The sequence below is a fragment of the Prionailurus viverrinus genome, chromosome C1, assembly GCF_022837055.1.
Source record: "Prionailurus viverrinus isolate Anna chromosome C1, UM_Priviv_1.0, whole genome shotgun sequence".
NCBI lineage: Eukaryota > Metazoa > Chordata > Mammalia > Carnivora > Felidae > Prionailurus > Prionailurus viverrinus.
Window position 1 is genome coordinate 162,914,729 of NC_062568.1, and position 25,310 is coordinate 162,940,038.

The window sequence follows — 25,310 nt, forward strand, 5'->3', positions numbered from 1 at the left end:
TGCTAGATGAAATGGTTCATACCTTCCCACATTCTAACATTAACTCTACTAAAGAGCCCACATGTTAGAAATTAAAACCCCGATTCTATCTGATTCATATATTTTCGATATAGTATTAGTACTATTGGTAACATGTATGCCTGCAAAATTTTAATAACTATTAGGAAAAGCCAGTATACCAGCTAGAAAACTTCCATATCCCATATATTGACAACAACTGTTCTAGATTTTTAGAAGTAGCACAGTCTAAAGTGAAGACACATGTTCCACTCATACACACATGGACCCTAAGGCTTTACGTGGGGAACAAACCATTACTGAAACTTAGATTTCAAGATTACTATATACCATAACACTCCATTCAAAGAGGAATTCCGTCTCTGACCTTGAAAAGATGAGAAACTTTATTAAAACTATGAAAATAATATAAAATACTATAATTTTATCCAAAAGTAAGTATTTCAAAAGGTAAAGTTTTGGGGCACCTGGGTGGCTCAGTTGGTTAAGCATCCTACTTCAGCACAGGTCATGACCTCACCATTCATGAGTTCCAGCCCCGCATCAGGCTCTGTGCTGACAGCTTGGAGCCTGGAGCCTGCTTCTTGGATTCTGTGTCTCCTTCTCTCTCTGCCCCTCCCCCACTTACACTCTCTCTCTCTCTCTCTCTCAAAAATAAATAAAATATTAAAATAAATTGTTTTAAAAAGGTAAAGTTTTGTGCAAAAAGCAGAATCAGACCTATAAATACAGAGAGAAAGGAGGTAGGGGAGATGGTCAAATGGGTGAAGGGGAATGGGAGATACAGGCTTCCAGTTATGGAATGAATAAGTCACAGTCACAAAAGGCACAGCACAGGGAATAGTCAATGACAGCACTGTATGGTTGCAGAAGCAAGCTACACTTGTGGTGAGCATAGCAGAACATATAGAGAAGTTGAATCACTATGTTGGTACACCTGAAACTAATGTAACATTGTGTGTCAAGTATACTCAAAAAAAAAAAGTTTTAAGTTAAAGTTTTGTGACAACTGAATGTGTTGATGCCCACAACAAAACAACATTAGATAACCATAGGTTCATTTGGAGAAAAGAGTTATGTGTTCTCAAATAGAACTGATTTTTAACTGGTTAATATAAAGAAAACAAAGATGGAACCTTCCCCCATGTGATCTTTATCACTTCTGTCTATATAAATAGTCATCCCACTTATTCACCTTATGGTGCCACAGGAAACAAATTAAGAGATAAATACAGCAGTAATAGAAAACTCACTTTGTTTCAGTTGTTATCTTGAAACAATTTAATGTGGGTTTTATAAACAAACAAAGGTACATTCTTTTAACAATCACATAGAGGGATAATGGGAACTGTAGACATATCACATATTATAATTATTGGTGCATCTGTGTCTCCCTGATTAGCTACAAAAAGATTAAAAGGCTTTTCACTTGGTCATAGAACATGATACTCTTCAAATCACATCTGATTCTGCAATACTGAAATTTAAAATCTCTAATGTCAAGCTTTACAATCTACAACTATAAAATCATCACTACCCATTTAATAGAAAAAAGATTGCAAACCTGTATTTTTCAGATTAGCTAGCATTGCCTTAAAAAATTTTTAGTTCTTATTCATACCTTTACAAAATCTAAGTAGTCGGTGTTGGTTCTTTCTCCACCAAGTCTAACAGGGATTAGAATAATAACAGCTTTGTCATCTGTATTATCAGAGGCCATGGAAGTGCACTGTTTATCAATTACATCAGAACTATAAACTGAGAAAAATAATGAATATGTATTACATTTTATAAAAATGATTTTCAGAAACATTTTTACTCTAGTCCCTCCCCCCCTCATTGGCCAGTCATCTAATCTCTGATATCACCATCAAGGTCTCAATGAGTTAAAAAATGTCTACCCTATTTATACATTTAGCAGATACTCATCAAGTAGCTACTATGGCACTAGTGCTTTACCAATGGGCAAAAGAGAAAAATCCCTGCCCTCATAGAGCATATACTCTAATATGAGGAAACAGTAAATAAGTAAAATATAAGATATGTCAGATGGTGATGGGTCCTCTGAAGAAAAACAAAGGGAGAAAAATGAACAGTAAGTGGGGGGAGTATTTAAAATAAGGTGGTTAAGGAGGGCCTTATGAAAAATATAACATTTAGATCAAGACAAAGTAAGAAACCAAGATATGCCAATACCTGGGGGAAGAGCATTCCAGGTATAGAGATCAGCCAATGCAAATGCCTTAAGGCAGAAGCATAGCCAGCATGCTCTGGGACCAAGAGGCCTGTGTCTCTGGAGGGAAGTTAGTAAGGGGTATTGTAAAAATTGCAGTTTTTACTTTGAGTGAGATGGGAAGCCACTGAAGAGTTTTTTAGAAACGGAGTGTCCTAATCTGGCTTACACTTTACCAGTGTGGTTCCTGTGTTGATAACAGACTGTAGGGGTAAGGGCTGAAGCACAGAAAACAGGAAGCAACCGCAGAGGGGTGCCTGGGTGGCTCAGTTGGTTGAGTGTCCAACTTAGGCTCACGTCATTATCTTGTGGTCTGTGAGCTCAAGCCCCATGCTGGGCTCAGCTCTGACAGCTCAGAGCCTGGAGTCTGCTTTGGATTCTGTGTCTCCCTCTCTCTGCCTCAATCTTTCTCTCTCTCTCTCTCTCTCTCTCTCTCTCTCTCTCTCAAAAATAAACAAACATTAAAAAAATAAAAAGAAAGCAATTGCAGAAATCTAGCAAGAAATGATGGTGTCTCAAACAAAGGTAGTCATTGTGAAGATAGAGAATGGTCATGGGTTGGTCATATGGAGCTGATTAAAAGTGATCAGTAAATTAAAGAACTCCTTAATATGTTAAATGCAAGATGGGAAAGGGAAAAAAAGGAGTCAGGTGATTTGAATGGTTTTGGTATAAGTAAAAAGAGTAAGAGAGGTGCCATTTACAAAGACATAGACAACTATAAGAAGGGAAAAAATAGGATAATCGGTAAGTCAGTGTTAGACATGCTAAGTTTCAGCTATCTATTAGACATGCAAACAGGGAGGATAAATAGGCAGTTATGGATATAAACGCCTGGATTTGGTGAGAGGTCCTATAAATTTGGGAGTTGACAGCATATTGATGGTCCTATAAAGCCATGAGACCTGGTGAATTCAAATCTGTGTACAAAAGAGATGAGGTCTAAAGGCTGAGCACAACAATTTCAGAGATCAGGGAGATAAGGAAAACCAGCAAAGGAGACTGAAGGAGTGGATACGTAGACGGAAACTTGAAGAGTAGCATTCTAGAAACTCAGGAAACAAAACATTACTAGGAGGAAAAAGTGGTCAACTGTATCATATGCTGCTGGCAGACTGTGTGATGTGAGGACTGAGAAGTGACCACTGGATTTAGCAAGATTAAATCATTGATGAGAGCAGCTTGGGTAGAGTGATGGGCATGACAGCCTAAATAGGATAGTTCAAAAGAAAATGGGAAGATTTTGTAGAACCAAATATAGACAAAACTTTATTTTGTTTTGTTCAGCAACAAAAAAGCTTTCTTCAAACTCCCTGGTTGAAGAAAATCAAACTCTTCTGCTCTTGCACAGTTAGCTGATTAACAAATTCTGCCATTTGTGCCCCAGTTCTTCCCTTTAAATTCCAAATTTAGGTCATGAGTTATCAAATTCTGTTCAGTAGCTTCTCTATCTCCATAGTCAATCTAAACCAAAGGTACAAAAGTGCAACAATAGTTCTTTCCATGTTTTAATTCTTTCATCTTACTCTTCCCAAATACTCAGTAGTGGCTTCTAATTATAAACCTTTAAATTCTCTAATTTTTCTGAGGCAGCACACACATGACCATCCTTACCTCAGACTCTTCTGAACTAATATACACTCCAAGGAAATGAGTTTTTCCTTCAGAGAACAGATTGCTGGTTTCCTGAGATAGGGAGTGAGGGGAGGGTGACATGGGTAAGGGGAGGTCAAAAGGTACAAACTTCTAGCTACAAAATAAGGAAGTCATGAGAATATAATGGAGACTAAAGTTAATAATACCATGTTATATTTGAAAGTTGCTGAGAGTAGGTCTTAAAAATTTTTATCACAAGAAAAAGAATTTTGTAACTATGTATGGTGTCAGTTGTTAATTAGACTTGCTGTAGTGACCATTCCACAATATATCCAAATTTGAATCATTATGTTGTACACCTGAAGCTAATATAATATTATATGCCAATTATGTCTAAATTAAAAAGTATAATCAAATAAACAGATAAAAATTAGAATTATATACATCCCTCACCTGTACAGTCTTGTGCAACATAAATAGTTATTCCTTGTAAATCAGGATGTCTTGCTTCTTCAACTGCTTTTCTAAGAAAACAACAAGTATCATCCTTTAAAAGCCTAATATTTTCAGTTAATCACTAAAAAGTTAATATAAGGGGAAAGAAAGCCATCATTTTTTTTCCTTACTTTCCTATATTTATCATTTAGTGTCTGCTTTCAAAACTATCATCTGAATGGCATCAAAAATCAGGTCAGTCTTTTCAAAGTAGAGTGTTACACTAAATTACTCAAAGGACATTAAAATAGAAGTTACCAAAGCTGTAAAAAAAAAAAAAAAATTCTTGGGTGTAAAGCTGTAAACCCTGCCCCCCAAAAAGGATGTCTCTCAACCACTCACCTGGCTGTATTAAACATTTTCTAACCAGAGTATTACAATATGCTTCAAGGTTTACATCATATTAACTTACATTACTGACTAGCAGTGAATTACTGTATGGCTGTCCTCTGTTACACTTTGGAAAGTTTTTTCCTTTCTTTAAATAGCATGACTTTTTCCCCCTTCATTCAAAAACTTATATAACTTGAACAAATGAATTTCCTAATTTTGAGCCTTAGAATTCTGTAAGTAAAACTGCAGATTGAAAAATATTTCGAAGTATAATGTTCTCAATGGTGCACATATGAAAAAAGTCACAATAATATCTTTAAAAGGAAATTACATACATTGAAGAAACATAAAAATTTTTATTTAACTGTATCTTTATAATTTTTTAACTTCACATGCCTTATTATGTATGTTTGTGTTAATTTAGAAGAGAGATTGGCAAACTATGGCCCTCAGACCATATACAACCTGTGGCCTGTTTTCATACAACCTGCAAGCTAAGAATGGTTTTTACAATTGTGAAGGGTTGTAAAACAAAAAAAAAAAAAAAAGAAAAAAAAAAGAAAAATGGGCAACAGAGCCCTCATATATAGCCTGCAAAGCCTAAAATATTTACCATCAGGCCTTTTACAGAAAAAGTGTTTAATCCCTGGGGTATAGAACATATTATCTTGAAGAGTAGAAACTAAGCTTTTATGATTATGCTTTTATAAATGTCACACCAAGCAGGACTTGATATTATTATTAACAATACATTTAATAATTTTAGGCAAATACATTTCCAATTGTAAGCATCTGGCCTATAAAATATAAAAGCCTGTTAATATGCAAGAAACTTTATAATAATTTCAAATTTATATATGATTATAAATAGATTAAATTGACTATATTTGCATAAACACACTATATTTGGATAACATATTAATGATTGCACTTACAACAATAATGGGACACACAACAAATAAGCCAGTTTTCTTTTAAAAATTTAAGCAGTATCCAAATAAATGGCACTAAAAAGCTGAGCTGAGGTATAGTGAAATTTGACTTTCTACTTTTTTCTAACTACTCTGAATGTCACAGACCCTTTACTTTTACTATGGTATAATTATAATATTAATAGTCCCATACATTTACAATTCACAAGAATTTGATGTGTGCAAAGAAATGCTGAAAACATCAATTTTAGCTCTTGACATTTCATTACACTATCAGTACATTACAGCCCCCAGGTTACACTATTAAAAAAAAAAAAAAACTATAATGTTATGCATGTTCCAAGGTTGAAAGAGTTGTTAGTTTTTAGAACATTCCAATAAGGCAGTCTAATGAAAACCTGGTTAGAAAGAGACCCTGGATATCTATACCTATAAGAAAAAAGATATAAAGAAAAAATTTATCATAGATAAATATAACTAGAGTTCCAATGTCTTGTTTTTTCCCTATTAGCAAATGAAAGCTCCCTTATGAACATTCTCATACAGTAAGACTTTAAAAGGTCCAATTATATATATATATATATATATATACACATATATACACATATATATACATATATATACATATATATACATATATACATACACACACACACACACACACACATATATATATATATATATATATATACACACACATACATACAGACACATATGCTGCAAAAATCAGTGTCTCTGAGCCTAAGGACCTCTGTCGTAAGATGAAAGATTTTAATGCAATTTTACCTTAAAATGTGAGCAACCACAGCTGGTCCATACCAGTCTCCGGCTTTTTTCCCAGACTTTTTTCCATATTCTATTAGTTGGTGTAAACCAAAGAGAGCCAAAGGGGAATCACCAAACCAAGAGATGATTTTCCTGTGATAAATTTCATTTCGCATTTCATGATCATCAGAGTATCTCCTGATTGTTTCCTTCTGAGAAACTGCTGGGGTTTTGAGTTCTCTTTCCCCTGAAAGTGATGCTTCAAATGATGCAGTAAATTTTTTTACAGTGTTGGAAGTCCATGATTCAGAGTCTGAATTTTCAATGTTCAAAGCATCAGGCCAGGTCCAAGCTATAGTAATTCCAAAGCAAGGTGTTCAGATCTTTTAAACAGATTTTAACAATTCTACTAAAATAAGTATGTCGCATTTAAAGTCATATAGGTTACTAAACTACACTAGTAAACTCAGAAGTAGGCAAGCTATAGAGACAAAAAATAGGTTAGTCGTTGCACATGCCAAGCAGGGTATTGGGAGTGACTACCAAAGGGTCTGAGGTTTCTTTTCAGGATGATGAAAATATCCTAAAATTAGGTTATGGTAATGGTTGCAGAACCCTATAAACATACTAAAAACCACTGAATTGTTCATTTTAAATGAGTGAATTTATGTAGATTATATTCCAAAAAGCTGCTTAAAAAAACAAAGATATTAGGGGCGCTTGGGTGGCTCAGTTGGTTAAGCATCTAACTTCGGCTCAGGTCATGATCTCATGGTTCATGAGTTCGAGCCCTGCATCAGGCTCTGTGCTGACAGCTCAGAGCCTGAAGCCTGCTTTGGATTCTGTGTCTCCCTTTCTCTCTGGCTCTCCTCTTATGCTCTGTCTCTTTCTCTCAAGGAAGGAAGGAGGGAAGGAAGGAAGGAAGGAAGAAGGAAAGGAAGGAAGGAAGATATGAGCCCAGAAAGTATGTCAAAATATTGATAATGTTTACTTTTGAGTGCTAATATTATTCTCTGGAGTTTTCTGTTGTTTCCAAAATTTCTAAAATGGGAATATATTACATATGATCAGGAAAAATTACCAAAATGAAAGAGAAAAAAATAGTAAACTCAGATACAAATAAACAACTCTGGAAAAATACTTTTCTTTCTTTTCTTTTCTTTGACAGTGCTGAAATGGAATGAGGACTCTTGTACTCCTTACCAGTACTGCTTATCAGATATCCAGTTTTGACTACCCCAAGGCACAATAAACATACTAACGTTCATGAGAGAATAACTTCAGAAAGGGGATTTTTCTTTGATCATATGTTAAAATAGAAGTCTAACCATGGAAGTTTTAGATATCTTTCTTTCTTTCTTTCTTTTTTTTTCTCATATAGTCCTTTCAGAATAACTCAGTCATGGGGCACCTAGGTGGCTCAGTTGGTTAAGCATCCGACTTCGGCTCAGGTCATAATCTCACGGTTTGTGAGTTCGAGCCCTGCATCAGGCTCTGTGCTGAAAGCTCGGAGCCCAGAGCCTGCTTCGGATTCTGTGTCTCCCTTTCTCTCTGCCCCTCCCCTGCTCATGCTCTGTCTCTCTCCGTCTCTCATAAATAAATAAATGTTTAAAAAAAAAAAAAAGAATAACTCAGTCATTGTTTAGGGCATAATATCAATTCGCTAGTAAATGAAAAGTTAACAAATGGAAGTCATTAAAGATCAAAGATCCCCCCAAAATCAACTACATTCACTACTTCACTGTTTTTAATGACAAGACAATTCCAAGAATACATGTAATTTTAATAAAATGAGGCACAGATTCAGAGAAATAGTCGGGACTGTGAAAAATATCCCCATTCTTGCCCTTGATTGCATACGACTACAAATAAATCATCCCAGAGAAGTTTATAAAAATTCTTTTTCCGTGTATTATCCATACCACTCTTGAATAAACATTCTCTCTAAATAATCTCATCAATAATCCCTACAGAAAGGTTGCCAAATATTTGCCGTGCATTACAGGGAAATTGTCTAACACTTTTAAAATATGATAACACTTAGCAATAACCATGTATGATAGCCTAAAATCATAAACTAAAATCTTCCTACAAATGTACAAATTATAAAAAATGGACTAGTAGAAATGGTAAGAAAGGTGGCACATTTTTAAAAAGATATATGTAAATTAAGTATCAGTGACATTGAGACTGTAATATAAGCAGGATGACCTTACTAAGAATATGCCTAATCAGTTTAACTGATTATTATCATATTTCTAAAGATAAAAATATTTTAAAGCATTATTGATATATAGAGAGAAAATAAACCAGTTTAAATATAAGATTTAAATAATATAAAAATATCAACTATCTGCTCAAAGTCACTGTATTGACCTGCCCAAGATTTATTGAACTGGAGATAATCCAGAGAGCTCAATCAAAAAGAACTAAGTAGTAACAACAACAAACTCCAAAGACTACTAAAAACTTATACTTATGTATAAGTCATACCTAGCTTAGTTCAGTAAAGATGGAATATGCTAGATTAGTTACAACTTTTAGAAGAAACAAGGGAGTCAAGAAATTAACCAAAGTAAATTTTATGCAGTTTACAAGCTGGAGTCCAAATTTAAGAAGACAAACAAAAATCCCCCCAAAAACAGAGATTTGATTTACCTCTACCAAGAAAGTGTAGTATGAGTCCTTGAGCCAATAGCATCTGGCCAGTTCTTAATGTACAGCCCCAACCACAGTCTGTTGTCAAAGTCGAGCCTTCTATTTGAGGAAATTCTTCCCTGTAGGTCAGCCATATTCTTGAAATGAAATCTTTACGAAATTCTTCTACATTTCCCGCAATTACATGATCTTCTATTGTACATCCTGATCTTGCAGGTAACAGTTTATTTTCATCTACAAAATAAAAATATATAGTCTAAATATATGCAAAGGAAAATCAGTAATGATATTATGTTCCCTTACTGTCCATAAGATAGGAAGTATGTTATAATTTTTCTAATACTTTTTTTTTCAATTTAAATGAAGATAAATGTTATTCTGCCTAATCAGGCTATTATGAAAATCAAATGAGAATGGATGCTGAAATGTACTGTACACTCTAGAACTAGCTAATATAAAGTATCATCAGTAATATTGTTGTTAATAATAGTACCCTATATTCTGAATATAATCAACTCTTTTATGAGGGGATAATATTAAAATACCTTTTCTTTTTGCCTCATTTGGCTCAGGATGTAGATATTAGTGCTCTCTAAAATGAGATTTGCAAATAAAATATCATGATTTGTCAATATGTAAAATGAATATAATCACATAAGCTGGTTCTTAAAATCAAATAAAATGTGCACACTGTATTTATTGCCATGAATATTTATACTCAAATTATAAAATCAAAACTAAGAAGCTAAAGAGTAAGAATATAAAATTCCTAAATATACAGTTATCCTTTCATGTTGAAATACAATTTTTAAAAACTGCTGCCACCCACATATGTCATTTTAAAAGGCCTTTTCAAATTGATTGTCTGTAATACAATTTCTATGTGAGGGGCACCTAGGTGGCTCAGTTGGTTAAGCGTCTGACTCTTGATTTCAGCTCAGGTCATGATCTCACAGTTTGTGAGATCAAGCCCCGCAGTGGGATTCTCTCTCTCTTCCTCCTCTTTCTGTCCCTATCCTGCTCATGCATGCACTCTCTCTCTCTCTCTCTCTCAAAATAAATAAATAAGCTTAAAAAAAAACCAAAACAGAATTTCTATGTAAAAACTACAGTTACTGTTTGCCCAATAATCTACAAAACACTAGTGCTCCAAATGAACTGACATTCCTTGATTACTCTCTCAAAATGAACTGACATTCCTTGATTACTCCTAGAGAGTATATTTAGTCATGTTTACAACCTCAACATGTAGCACACTACATAACACAAGTAAATCCTAATAAATGTTGCTTGGTTTGGGTGGGTGGACAGGTGGATAGATAAATCTGGCTAAACTCTCAATTCCAAGGAGTTCAATTTCCAATGCCCTTCTGCAGGATATTAAAGCAATTTTATCATGCTTTTTTTTTTATCCTTGCTCACCTATCCCTCTTTAAACTCATTCTGAAAAAATTACAATCACCTAAACTTCATAATATTCAGATTAATGGTGCTAAGTTGTGGCATACAGTTTCAGTGACAATAAAAAGAATGACCGACAAGCCCCCAATATCAATGAATTTCTCTCAATATTTGAGTTTGAAGTTAATTACAAATAAAAATGCATGGAAATTGAACATGGCACTACAAATATGTCCAAACTTTCTACTTTAAAGAAAAAAATTTGTTTACGTTTTTTTATTTACTTACAAAAGGAGACAGAGACTGCGGGAGCAGGGGAGGGGCAGAGAGAGAAGGAGAGAGAGAAAATCCCAAGCAGTCTCCGGTGCTGCCCCCACAGAGCCCAACTAGGGGCTCAAACCCACAAACCATGAGTCTGAAATCAATAGTTAGATGCTGAACCAGCTGAACCACCTAGGTGCCCCCCAAAGTTCTACTTTAGAGACATTCAAATTTGTCTGAAATTTGACACAATAGTACATAACTCACACATCATCCTGAGGCTTGCCAAACATAATTCCTAATCTCCTCCCTTGATGAAGTAATTAATTCTTTATTCTTTTAAGATCTAGTCTTGGGCCACGTGGGTGGCTCAGTGGGTTAAGCATCTGACTGTTGATTTCTACTCAGGTCATGATCTCATGGTTCATAAGATCAAACCCACATCAGGCCCTGCGCAGTCAGCGCAGAGACTGCTTAGGATTCTCTCTCCCTCTTTTTCTGCCCTTCTCCCACATGTGTTCACTTTCTCTCTCTCTCTCAAAATAAATATTTTTAAAAACCTAGTCTCTAAAATTACTCTAAATTTACTCTAAATTTAAAATTTACTCAGAATATAATTGGAAAATTGCTAGTACTAACTGAACTTTATTGTCCTGTTGACTTTCCACTATAATAATACTACCTCTGCTATTCCACTTTCTGACTTTTCACAATCTTTTTTTCATGTTTGTCTATTTTGAGAGAGAGAGCACATGCACAAGCAGGGGAGGGGCAGTGAGAGAGGGAGAGAGAGAATCCCAGCAGGCTCCACACTGTCAGTGCAGTGCCCAACTTGGGGCTCAACCCTGCAAATCTGAGCTGAAATCTAGAGTCAGCTGCTCAACTGACTGAGCCACCCCAGCGCCCCTCTTTTCTTAATTTTCTTAATTAATTATATCTATAATATTTATCTATATCTTACCCTTTTCCAAATTTCAGGTATATTACAGGAGAAGGAATATTTTATTTTATGCACCCCTGAATCTTCAGCACCTAGTACAGAGTTCAGTCCATAGCAGATGTGCAATAAACATTTGTCAGGTGAATGTAAGATAAATGGAGCCAAAGGAAGAAGGTTTTGTTTTGTTTTGCTTTGCTTTGCTTTTGTTTTCTATGATGCTCTGGAGACACATGAGATCAGAGCTTTATGAACAAAGTCTCAAAGAACCACAACAAAAAAATGAAACGAAAGCTGATAAAAGAAATAGAAGAAAACTGCTAGTAACATTGAGGGTTCAGTCAAGGCTGACTATCACAATTAAACAAGCTAATATGACAATCATAAGTAAAAAAAATTGTGAATTGAATCCTCAAAGACTACAGTTCTTGTAATTATCAGATATGGGATAAAGTAAGTACATATTTAGTATATGTGCTGCCAAAGCGAGCACAGTAAGTAAATATTTAAAGGTCAAATTGCTGGGTCCTAAAATGTATATATTTTCAATTTTTCTAAGTACTCTCAAATTTCTCATAAGAGGTTGTAAATTTAAATATTTATCATAGAGAAGTTCTCTGCATGTGTGAACACATGTATAAGGATGTTTAATGTAGCTTTATTGAAATAAAAAGTTGGAAACAAGTATTCATTAATAGGGGATGTGATGAACAAGATTATTAATTTACTCCACAAATATTTATTGAGAGCCTTATTATGCACCAGGCACTGGAGTTAACACTGAAAGTATGAGAGGCACAGTTCTTACTCTCAAGGAGCTTACAGTTCAGCAGATGAGAAACATTAAACAAAAGTATAAAAGTTGTTAATCCCATTATGATATTTGTGGTGAAGCAGAAATACAGGCTGCTATAAAACTACAGAAGTAGACCAAATTAGAAAGGTTGCTAATGGATGCATTTCAAAATAGCTTAAACAATAAGGGGATGTATTACCATACACAAACAGAAGTCCTATGTAGGGATGGCTCTAGGTTGGTTAATTCAGTGCCTCTGTGACATCTAGGACTCCTGTTCTACTCATCGTCTCACTCTGCTAAATCTCAGCATGTTGGCCTTATCTTCACCTATTACTCCTTAAAGTAGCATGTGTCTGTTTCAGTACAAAGATAGGATATATGTTGGGGCGCCTGGGTGGCGCAGTCGGTTAAGCGTCCGACTTCAGCCAGGTCACGATCTCGTGGTCTGTGAGTTCGAGCCCCGCATCAGGCTCTGGGCTGATGGCTCAGAGCCTGGAGCCTGTTTCCGATTCTGTGTCTCCCTGTCTCTCTGCCCCTCCCCCGTTCATGCTATGTCTCTCTCTGTCCCAAAAATAAATAAAAACGTTGAAAAATAAATAAATAAATAAATAAAAATACACAAATACAAGAATAAAATTCTAAAAAAATTAAAAAAAAAAGGATATATGACAGATATGACAGAATCCAATGGAAGAAAAATTTTTCTTCTTTGTATTCTTTCTTTTTTTTTTAATGTTTGTTTATTTTTGAAACAGAAAGAGAGCAGAGGATGGAGAAAGAGAGAGGGGAACAGAGGATCCAAAGCGGGCTCCATGTTGACAGTAGAGAGCCAGATGCAGGGCTTGACCTCACAAACCATGAGATCATGTCCTGAGCCAAAGTTGGATGCTTAGGTCTGTATTATTTATTACAAATAGTGAATTTTTATTGTTTTAATAATTTTATATTAAATATTTTTTTGAAATTATGAGTTGTGCATTTACAGAGAAGATAAAAACCCTGTGTATACACCATTTTTGTTTTTGTTTTTGTTTTTGTTTTTTGAGAGAGAGAGAGTGCAAGCAGGGGAAAGCGGGAAGGGCAGAGAGAGAGGGACAGAGGATCTGAAGCAGGCTCTGCACTGACTACAGCCAGCCTGATATAGGACTTGAACTCTCAAACCACAAGATCATGACCTGAGTCGAAGTCAGACAATCAACTGAGCCACCCAGCCCCTGTGAATATCCCTTTAAGGAGGATAACAAAATTGTACTCGACAAGAAAAATACATTATGAGTAATTTTTTATTTATTTACTTAATTTTTAATTCAAATATAATTAATATATGATGTTCTATTAGCCTCAGGTATATAATATAATGACTCAACAATTGTATACATTACTCAGTGTTCATCACAATAAGTGTATTCTTAATCTCCTTCACCTATTTCACCCAACTCCCCCCTCCCCACCCACCTCCCTTCTGGGAACCATCAGTTTGTTCTCTGTATTTAATTCTGGTTTTTTTGGTCTCTTTTTTACTTTGTTCATTTGTTTTGTTTTCTTAATTTCCACATATGAGTGAACTCATATGGTATTTGAGTAATTTTTAATCTGTTTGCTTCTTCCCAATGTTAGCCCTTTTATGCCAAAAACAAAACCCCATTATCTCAGTGTCCCTGATGATTTTATATTTCCTGTTTCTGACCCTTTTGAAAATGGAATCAAAATTAAAAACTTCTCAAGGCACCTGGGTGGCTCAGTCAGTTAAGTGTTCGACTTCGACTCAGGTCATGATCTTGCAGTTCATGAGCTCGAGCCCTGTGTCGGGCTCTGTGCTGGCAGCTCAGAGCCTGGAGCCTGCTTCGGATTCTGTGTCTCCCTCTCTGTCTACCCGTTACCTGCTCACACTCTGTCTCTCTCTCAAAAATAAATAAACATTAAAAAGATATTTTTTTTTAAAGAGTGCTGTGAGGACTCAATGAGTTAAGCATGTGAACTACTTGAAATACTACCTGGCACATTATAAATACTCAATAAATGTTAGCTGTTATCATTACAAGACATTTACAAGGCTTTAGAAGATTGCTGATAAATGAGATGCCAAAATAAGTCAACCAAAAATAAAAGCCTTGATAATGACATATTCTCACACACATTCTTTCCTTCTCTGTCTTACACACACACACACATACACACACGCACACACATACTCCTACACACAAAACCAAGCACAGACGTATAGTAGAAAAAAAGCCAGGAGTAAAGTGAGACACAGTCTTGGTTTAAATTACAACTGTGCCATTTAATACCTGTGTGACATTGGACAAATTATTTAACTTCTCTAAGCTCCTGTTTCATGCTCATAAGATACTTGAATCAAACTTGTAGGCTTGCTGTGAGAATTAAAGAATTAAAGGCACTTCACAAAGAGCTTAGCATGATGCCTAACACAAAGAAGGCATTCATTAAGTGACATAAATTGTTAAAAGAAAATATATAATTATTAAAAGGATGGGCATATGTAGAAACTCAAAAACATCAAAATAAGTCAATAATTTCAGAAATTAGAACATCCTTAAGAATTGGAAAATCTGGAAGCACCTGAGTGGCTCAGTTGATTAAGGATCTGACTTCAGTTCAGGTCATGATCTCATAGTTCATGGGTTTGAGCCCCACGTCGGGCTCTGTGCTGACAGCTCAGAGCTGAGAGCCTGCTACAGATTCTGTGTCTCCCTCTCTCTCTCTGCCCCTCCCCTGCTCACACTCTTTGTCTCCATCAAAAATGAATAAATGTTAAAAAAATTTTTTTTTTTAAAGAATTCAAAAATCTGGGGCGCCTGGGGCAACGGTTAAGCCTCCATCTCTTGATTTCAGCTCAGGTCATGATCTCACAGTTCATGGGATAGAGCCTCATATCTGGCTCTGCACTGACAGAGTGGAGCCTGCTTGGGATTCTCTCTCTCTTCTCTCTCTCTGCCCCTCCCCCAATCATGCTCACTCTCTCTCAAAATAAATAAACTTAAAAAAAAATAATAATTGGAAAATCTACCATCTTCAGGTTAACCAAGGTGATACTTTAAATTATTTGCATACACTTCTTTTTCTCAATCTTTTTCATTTAACTTATTTATTTAAATTCAAGTTAGTCAGTATAGTATTGGTTTCAGGAGTAGAACCCAGTGATTCATCACTTACATATAACAACCAGTGCTCATCCCAACAAGTGCCCTCCTTAATGCCCAGCACCCATTTGCCCATTCCCTTACCCACTTCCCCTCCAGCAACCCCCAGTTTGTTCTCTGCATTTAAGAGTCTCTTATGGTTTGCCTCCCTCTCTGTTTTTATCTTGTTTTTCCTTCCCTTCCCCTATGTTCATCTGTTTTGTTTCTTAAATTCCACATATGAGTGAATTCATACAGTATTTGTCTTTCTCTGACCGCCTTATTTCGTTTAGCATTAATATACTCTAGTTCCATCCATGTTGTTACAAAATGGCAAAATTTCATTCTTTTTGATTGTCAGATAGTATTCCACAGTGTATATATACCATCTTCTTTATTCATTCATCAGTTGATGGACATTTGGGCCCTTTCTATACTTTGGCTATTGTTGATAGTGCTGCTATAAACATTAGGGTGCATGTGCCCCTTCGAATCAGCATTTTTCTATCCTTTGGATAAATACCTAGTAAATTGCTGGGTCATAGGGTAGTTCTGTTTTTAATTTTTGGAGAAACCTCCATACTGTTTTCCAGAGTGGCTGTACCAGTTTGCATTCCCACCAGCAGTGCAAAAGTGTTCCCCTTTCTCTGCATCCTTGCCAACATCTGTGGTTTCCTGAGTTGTTCATTTTAACCATTCTGACAGGTGTGAGGTGGTATCTTATTGTGGTTTTGATTTGTATTTCCCTGATGATGAGTGATACTGAGCATCTTTTCATGTGTTTGCTAGCCATCTGGATGTCTTCTTTGGAAAAATGTCCATTCATATTAGCATATACTTTAAAGTTATCATCAGAAAACTTGATAAAAAATATTATGATATCAATTCAGATAATATTTAACTAACACTCATAAGTCTAAAACTGTGAGGGATATAACAAAAGGGGTCATGATTCTCATCCTCAAAGAGTTTACTAGAAACCCAAACCATATGGCAGTACATTATGTGTTACATAAAATACAGGTTCTTAAAAGAAATATGCCAAAACAGAGGCATAAAAAGTAGAATGGTCAATTGGTTAAGGGTCTGACTCTTGATTTCAGCTCAGATCATGATCTCATAATTCATGAGTTCAAGCCCCACATGAGACTCTGTGCTGACAGTGTGGAACCTCCTTGGGATCCTCTGTCTCTCTTCTCTCTCTGCCCCTTCCTTACTCACTCTCTGTCAAAAATAAATAAAATATTAAGAAGAAAAGTTGGGGCACTGGGGTGGCTTAGTCTGTTAGGCATCCGACTTCAGCTCTAGTCGTGATCTCATGGTTCGTGGGTTCGAGCCCTGCATCGGGCTCTGTGCTAACAGCTCAGAGCCCAGAATCTGCTTTGGATTCTGTGTCTCCCTCCCTCTCTGCCCCTCCCCTACTCGTTCTCTCTCTCTCGTTTCTCTCTCTCTCTCTCTCTCTCTCTCAAAAATAAGTAAACATTAAAGTTTTTTTAAAAAATTATTAAGATGGTATAGGGCACCTGGGTGGCTCAGTTGGTTAAGCATCCAACTCTTGATTTCGGCTCAGGTCATAATCTCACAGTTCATGGGATCAAGCTCTATGCTGACATCGGGCTCCATGATGACAGCACAGATCCTGCTTGGGATTCTCCCTCCCTCTCTCTCTGCCTTTTCTCGCTCTTGCACACATACATGCACACTTAATAATTTTTAAGTGTGCATACAGTTCAGTGGTTTTAAATACATTCACAATGTTGTGCTAATAAAATTACCACCATTTATCTCCAGAACTCTTCATCTCTCTCTCTCAAAATAAATAAATAAATAAATAAATAAATAAATATAAAAAAATTATTAAGAAGGTAAATTCTGTTATTATTTTACCACAATAAAAAAGAAGTAAAAAACAAAAAAAAAATATGCCACAAGTAGATTGATCTGGAAATAAAACAATGAAAACTGTTACACAATGAAGGAATACAAAGATTTTTAAATGGGTTACAAATTTAGCACTTACCTTCATATTTAAAATGGTAACATTTTCCAAGCAACAATACAGGGGAATTTCTACTAAAATATGTCTTTGTTTTCAACACCCAACCTAAACAAAAGAGAAAAACAGTTTTGCAATTAAAGGATTTCAGGCTAAAAGTGTAGCATTTTATTTTATTTTATTTCAAATCATCAATTCTAAACTATGAACATGCAGTTTTTTTCAAGAATGCAAAATATATGGACAATGAACTGAAAATACAGGTCATTTATGCTACCTTCAAATACAGTTAAGTATTTTAAACACATTCCATCATGTAAAGAACATGAGAAAGAAAAGAACTTAATTTTAATTTATTTTCAAACAGGTCACAATGTTCTTTTTTTCCCCACAATGATCTTATGGTATAAAACTTAAAAGGTACAAATTCTAGAGACACCTCAGTGGCTTAGTTGGTTGAGAGTCCAACTCTTGACTGGCTCAGGTCGTGATCTCAGGGCTGTGGGATCAAGCCCCACATCAGGCTCCACGCTGAGTGTGGAGCCTGCCTGGGACTCTCTCTCTTTCTCCCTCTGCCCCTTTCCCCTATGCGCACTCTCTCTTTTCTCTCAAGTAAAAACTAAATATTACAAAAAAATAAAATAAAATAACAGTATAGGAGTGCCTTAGGTGGCTTAGTCAGTTGAGCATCTGACTTCAGCTCAGGTCATGATCTTGCAGTTCATGAGTTCGAGGCTGCTTAGGGCTCACTGCTGTCAGTGCAGAGCCTGCTTGGGATCCTCTTCTCTGCCCCCCTCTCTGACCCTCCTCACTTGTGCGCACATGCGCGCTCTCTCTCTCTCAAAAATAAATAAATATTTTTAAAAAAACAAAAGTTACTTTAAAAAAAAACAGTACAAATTCTACTCCAGTTTCTCTGACATTAACTTCTTTTTCCCACATGCAACAAATGTTACCAATTTCTTGTCTTTCCTTCCATTTTAGATAATTAAAATATTTAAAGTAATTGAGTATTCCAATGAAGTAATTTACGGAAAAGGTAACACAGTCCACTACTGCTTGTGATAAATGTGAATCCCTGAAGTTTCCTAGGTAAATGTATAACCCCATCATTTCAGCCACCTGAGGATGTCTGAAAATAGTGAATAGAGCTTTCAGAGATCCTCATTTCCATTTCCACCTCCAAATCCCCAATTCCCAACTATAGTTGCAAATTCTTTAAGTTTTGTTCCTGCGAAACTATAGCATCTATCCTCTTGGTTTTTTATGATGCCATTAATAGTTCTTAATTTCCTGAGAAAAACACTTGCCCATTATATTCCTGAGTATTCTTAAGTATATGAAATCCCTGACTGCTAAGGATAGACTTAAAAGCAGCTCCTAACAAGCAAGAGCATATAAACAGAAAGAATCTGAAATTGGGAGCCAACAGACTTAGGTCTACTCTTAAGTAGACTATCTGCCATTTATATTGAAAAGTTTTTAGAAAATGTAAAATAAGTGACTTTTTACAAAAGTGCTCCCCAAAGTACTTTAATACAAATGAATACAAAAAAAGAAATAGAAATATGTATTCATAATAAAGATGATGCAAGTATTTGAATTTGCTAGAGAAAAGAAAGAATGGCAAATAAATATATGAATCGGGTTTTCCTTTACTTGGATTGCTGCAGTACTCTCCAAAATGGTTTCGGTGTCATCAGTTTTTCCTCATTCTAGCATATGCCACATGTCACTGCCAAATTAATCTCCCTGTGGCTCAGCTTTGAATAGGTAACTCTTCTGCTCAAAAACCATCCTCAGTGACTCATTACTTAACAGATTTATTATGAACTTCTCAGTGATACTAAAGACATTCCAAAATATGATACAAGTTACGTTTACAGTCATCTTTTCCACTACTTTTCACCTATACTCAAAGTGGGCTTTGCTGTTTGGCTCATACTATCCCATGACAAAAATATCCTCCCCAATATGAGCCTATCTACTTCTTACAGCTCGTGTGTGTGTGTGTGTGTGTGTGTGTGTGTGTGTGTGTGTGTGTGTTTGCAGAGTGAATGAGTGTCAGCCAGGGAGGAGCAGAGGGAGGAAGGGAAGAGAATCTTAAGCAGGCTCCACACCCTCCTGTGTGCACTTCTAAGCCAGTTTTTCTTTTTCCCACCTGGCTCTGATGCTCTTCTCTGAACTCCAGTGGGAAAATGGTATTTACTGATCCTATTCTATACCAGGAACTAGGCTAGGCACCTTACAAACATTATCTCTTAGAATTGTTAGTACTGTACCAGAATGATTCTAACCCCCAAATAGTAATAACCCCCTCCCCCTCTATTTCTAAAGCAAATTCTAAGAACTTCACCAAAAAAACTTCAAATAAAAGGAAACAATCTTCAAGGAGGAACTTCTCTTTCTCCCTATGCTCTAGCCTCTGCCTACCCCCTCTTACCACTCACCAATCCTTCCTCAAGAAAAGAGAAGTTGTGAATCTGATTCTTAAGAACCTGGGGCATTGCAAGGATCCACATTTTACTTGAGCACAGATTTACAGTGCTTTAAAGCTCAACCATGACTCATATGGTGCATACTCTCTCACTCTTACACTTCCTGTGCAAATCCTGGCAGGACCTAACCCTCATAATAGACTGACTTATTTTAATACTCCATGATGCTAGGTACATAAGAAAGCTCAGGACCTCTCATAAGGCCCAGCCATTTTCCTCTCTTTTTCCACAGGCATGTCAAAGCTGAATTAGGCCCTTATGCCAAATGACTAGTCTATAGAATATTCTTTTTTTCTTTTAATTATTTGGTTTTAGTTGACCAGTTTTCATTTTATCTTTATAAAAGTATTGTAAGAAACACAACTACCTCTACCCTAGCTTGTTGATGCTGAACCAGGATACCATGGCACACAGACAAAAAATGAAGGATAGGGGCGCCTGGGTGGCGCAGTCGGTTAAGCGTCCGACTTCAGCCAGGTCACGATCTCGCGGTCTGTGAGTTCGAGCCCCGCGTCAGGCTCTGGGCTGATGGCTCAGAGCCTGGAGCCTGTTTCCGATTCTGTGTCTCCCTCTCTCTCTGCCCCTTGCCCGTTCATGCTCTGTCTCTCTCTGTCCCAAAAATAAATAAACGTTGAAAAAAAAAAAATTAAAAAAAAAAAAAAAAAAAAAAAAATGAAGGATATAAAATCCATAGAGACATGGGATAACAGAGCCTGGAGTATAGGAAGGAGCCATGAATAAAAGTATATTAATAAGTTCTTCTTATACATATTGAAAAATATATATTCACCAGAATTCTTCATACTGAAGAATATATTCTTATTTTGTATCTTAATCTCCCCTACCTTTAAGTCTCAGTTTATAGCAGAGGGAGGTGGGACAGAGACAAATGTCATTATGATTTCAAATGAAAACTAATTAAATAAAACTAAGTAAGTTAAGAAAAGTAAGTAAATTTGGCAAACAAGCCATTAAATAAATTGAAACGGGGCAGTGACTGTGAGGGGTGAGCATTGACCAGACGGAAGCTTGAAGAAACTTTTTGGGGTGAAGGAAATTTTTTTTTCTTTTAATATAATTTATTGTCAAGTTAGCTAACATACAGTGTATACAGTGTGCTCTTGGTTTCGGGGGTAGATTCCCATGATTCATCACTTAAATACAATACCCAGTGCTCATCATAACAAGTGCCCTCCTTAATGCCCATCACCCATTCAGCCCATCCCTCCACCCACTTCCCCTCCAGCAACCATCAGTTTGTTCTGTGTATTTAAGAGTCTCTTATGGTTTGCATCCCTCTCTGTTTTTATCTTATGAGACAACTTTTTTCTTATATCACACAGTTCTGTGGATTGACTGGGCTCAACCGAGCAGTTCTCCTGCTAAGTCTAACGTAGTGGAAATCAGATGGAGAGGCTCAACTGAGACACTGAATTGGCTGATGCTTTCTCTCTTAGATCATCTCAGGGCCTTTCTTCGTCATGTGGTCTCTCCATGTGATTTTCTCCAGCAGAGTACCTAAAGTGGTGACATAACAGTTCAGAGCTCCAAATCAGAGCAAGCAGAAGTTGCCTCTTAATGGCCAGGCCTAGAATTGACACAGCCTCATTTCCTCTCATTCTATTGGTTAATATGAGGCACAGGCCAGCCCAGATTCAATGAGAAAAGAGACAACACAAGATATGATTAAAGATCCTTACTAAGGATGATCTTTGGAGAATAGCAATCATAAACAGAATGTTACAAAAAACCTATAGTCCATTAAGTCAGCTACCTGAAAACAACAAAGCTTTAAAAGATCCAAACAAGCCAAAGAATGTAGAAATAACAGATGATAATTATTTTGGGGAGGATCTCAAACACCCAGAAGAAGGATGGTTTACATATTAACGATTTTTAATAAGGAAGTCAAGTTTACACACCTCATGAAGTCAGGTAAATAAAAGGAGAGAGGGGAGAAGAAAGCAAAAATTAAGCAGTTTTTCAAGAAAGTAAGGTCCAGAGTCTTTTAAATCTTAAGTGCTATGCCATTTCTAGTTCCATCTTCATCATTTCATAATATTGACATTGAAAAAAATAATCCTAAATTATGTTCACTATATTCAGAGAAGAGCAAGACTAAGGAACAGGGAGGCTGGATTTGAATACCACCAGTTTCATGACTTATTACCTAGATATGTGACCACAAATATGTTAATCTCAGTTTTCTAATTAAAAAAAAAAAATCTCAGGAAGATATCCATCTCAGAAAGATATGAGATTTAAATAAGGTACATAAATCATCTACAAAATGCTAGGGAACCTGGGTGGCTCAGTCTGTTAAGCCTCTGTCTTCAGCTCAGGTCATGATCTTGCAGTTCATGGGTTCGAGCCCCGTGTTGGGCTCTGTGCTGACAGTTGAGCCTGGAGCCTGCTTCAGATTCTGTCTCCCTCTTTCTGCCCCTCCCCCAATCATGGTCTGTCTCTCTCAAAAATAAATAAACATTTAAAAAAAATTTTTTTTAAATTTTTTTTTTAACATTTTATTTATTTTTGAGACAGAGAGAGACAGAGCATGAATGGAGGAGGGGCAGAGAGAGAGGGAGACACAGAATCGGAAACAGGCTCCAGGCTCTGAGCCATCAGCCCAGAGCCCGATGCGGGGCTCGAACTCACAGACCGTGAGATCGTGACCTGAGCTGAAGTCGGACGCTTAACCGACTGAGCCACCCAGGTGCCCCTAAAAAAAATTTTTTTTAATGCTAGTAAATGCTCAATCAATCTTAGTCCTTCCTGTACCACCCATACTACACAAACTCTAAGCAAGGAAAATACAGAAAACATTTTAGAGAGATTTTCAACCAATAAAATCAAACAAAAATACTAGTCCATAACTTGAAGCTATCTAGAACACTTAGTCACCTTAAACCATCTGTTCTTCAGAGATTAGAAATTACCATAATTTTATGATGGCCACTTAAGTATCTAGATAAGGAAAACAACACATATGTAAATAATAGTTTAACAATTCCTAGGATACTGATAAACTGGGTTATTCTAGGAGCACCTAGGTCTTAAGCTTAAGACTTTGGCTCAGGTCATGAGCTCATGATTCTTGAATTCAAGCCCCACATCAGGCTCTACACTGACAGCACTCAGAGCCTGCTTCAGATTCTCTGCCTCCTTCTTCCTCTGCCACTCCCCTGCTCACACTCTCTCTCTCTCTCTGTCTCTCTAAAAATAAATAAATAAACACTTAAAAATAAAAGTGATTTGTATTTAAAAAAATAGTAAAATAAAAATGGGTTATCTAGTGCCTGTATGACAATTTTCAACTTACAAATGAAATCTTCATCACATAACCTATTCACCAAATTAAATGGCTTAAAAAGAACATAAGCCTCTATTTGCAGATGACATGATCTTTACATACAGAAAATCCAAAAGAATCACAAAAAAAAAACTATTAGAGCTAATAAAGTAGAACATCAAACTTACAAGACACAAGATAAAATTACAAAAAGCAACTGTATTTCTATATACTGGCAACAAATAAAGAAAGAAAACAATTCACTTTAAAATAGCATCAAAAATAAAATACTTAGGAATAACTTTAACAAAAAAGGAAATAAATACTTTCCTAAATACTTAGGAAAAACTTTAACAAGCTTTATAAGTAGAAAACGACAAAACATGATTGAAACAAAAAATTACAAACCTAAATATAAGGAAACATATCCCATGTCCATGGATTGGAAAGTTTAATATGGCAATACTGTACAAGTGATCTACAGATTCACTAAAATCTCTATCAAAATCCCAACTGGATTTCTTGCAGAAATTGTTAAGATGATCAAAAATTCATCCAAAATAGCCAAAATAATCTTGGAAAAGAAGAACAGAGTTGAAGGAATCACACTTTCCAATTTTGTAATTTTACAGAAAGCTAAAGTAATTAAGAGAGTGTTGCACTGGCACACAGATGGATGTGTACATACATGGAATTGAACTGGAAGTCCATAAATAAACCTTTACATCTGTGGTCAACTGATTTAGACAAGGGAATCAAGACCATTCAGTGGAGAAAGAACAGTCTTTTCAAAAAATGGTGCTGGGACAACTAGATAGACACATACAAAAATGAAGTTGGACTTCTACCTCACATCGCATGCAAAAATTAACTTAAAATGGATCAAAGACCTAAATATAAGAGCTAAATTAATAAAATTCTTGGGGTTCCTGGGTGGCTCAGTCAGGTAAGCATCTGACTTTTGATTGTGGCTCAGGTAATGATCCCAGGATCCCTCATCAGGCTCCACACTTAGTGTGGAGCTTAAGATTCTCTCTCTCTCCCTCTGCCCCTCTCCCCAACTCATGCTCACTTTCTCTCTCTCCCTAGAAAAAGGTTTTTTTAATTAAAAAAATAAAACTCTTAAGAAACACAGGTATAAATCTTCATGATTCTGATTTACACAACAGTTTCTCTAATTTGATATCACAAGCACAAACAACCAAAGAAAAAATAAGTCAACTGGATTTCATCAAAATTTGAAGGTTTTGTGCTCTAGTGGACACTATCAAGAAAGTAAAAAGACAACACCAAAATGGGAGAAAGTATTGGTAAATCATATATTTGCTAAGGGATTTCTATCTAGAACATATAAAGAACTCATAAAGCTCAAAAATAAAAAGACAAATAACCCAATTAAAAAATACACAAAGGATTTAAATAGATATTTCTCCAAAGAATATATACAAATAGTAAATATATGGAAGGTTGCTTAATATCATTATTCATCAAGGAAATGCAAATCAAACTCACTGAGATACTTCGTACCCACTGGAATGGCTCCAATAAAAAAGATGGACAATAAAAAGTGCTGTTGACGATGTGGAGAAATTCAAACCCTCAAACATTGCTGATAGGAATGTAAAATGGTACAGCCACCTTAGAAAACAGCTTGGTACTTTTTCAAAAAGTTAAAATTAGAGTTAATGTATTATCCAGCAATTCTACTCTTAGGTATATACCCAAGAGAACTGAACGCATATGTTCACACAAAAACTTTTACACAATGTTCATAGCAGCAATATTCATATTAGCCAAAAATTCAAAAACAACCCAAATGTCCATCAAATAATAAATGGGTAAAGAAAATGTAGTATGGCCATACAATTAAATATTATTCAGTCATATAAAGGAATGAAGTACTGATACATACATGCTACAATATGGATGAATTTTGAAAACATTATGCTAAGTGAA

General features: G+C 35.9%; 1 protein-coding gene across 6 annotated transcripts in view; it reads right to left on the reverse strand.

The window, feature by feature from the left end:
- ATG4C (autophagy related 4C cysteine peptidase) overlaps positions 1 to 25,310 on the reverse strand; it is a 153,431-nt gene that overhangs the window by 94,564 nt on the left and 33,557 nt on the right. For all 6 annotated transcript variants that reach the window (XM_047872261.1, XM_047872259.1, XM_047872260.1 and 3 more), the window contains 5 exons: positions 17,592 to 17,675; positions 9,031 to 9,264; positions 6,394 to 6,724; positions 4,301 to 4,371; positions 1,640 to 1,776 (listed from right to left, as the gene is read on the reverse strand). In XM_047872261.1, coding sequence (XP_047728217.1) covers positions 1,640 to 1,776; positions 4,301 to 4,371; positions 6,394 to 6,724; positions 9,031 to 9,264; positions 17,592 to 17,675 — 857 coding nt within the window. The remainder of the gene's footprint in view (positions 1 to 1,639; positions 1,777 to 4,300; positions 4,372 to 6,393; positions 6,725 to 9,030; positions 9,265 to 17,591; positions 17,676 to 25,310) is intronic.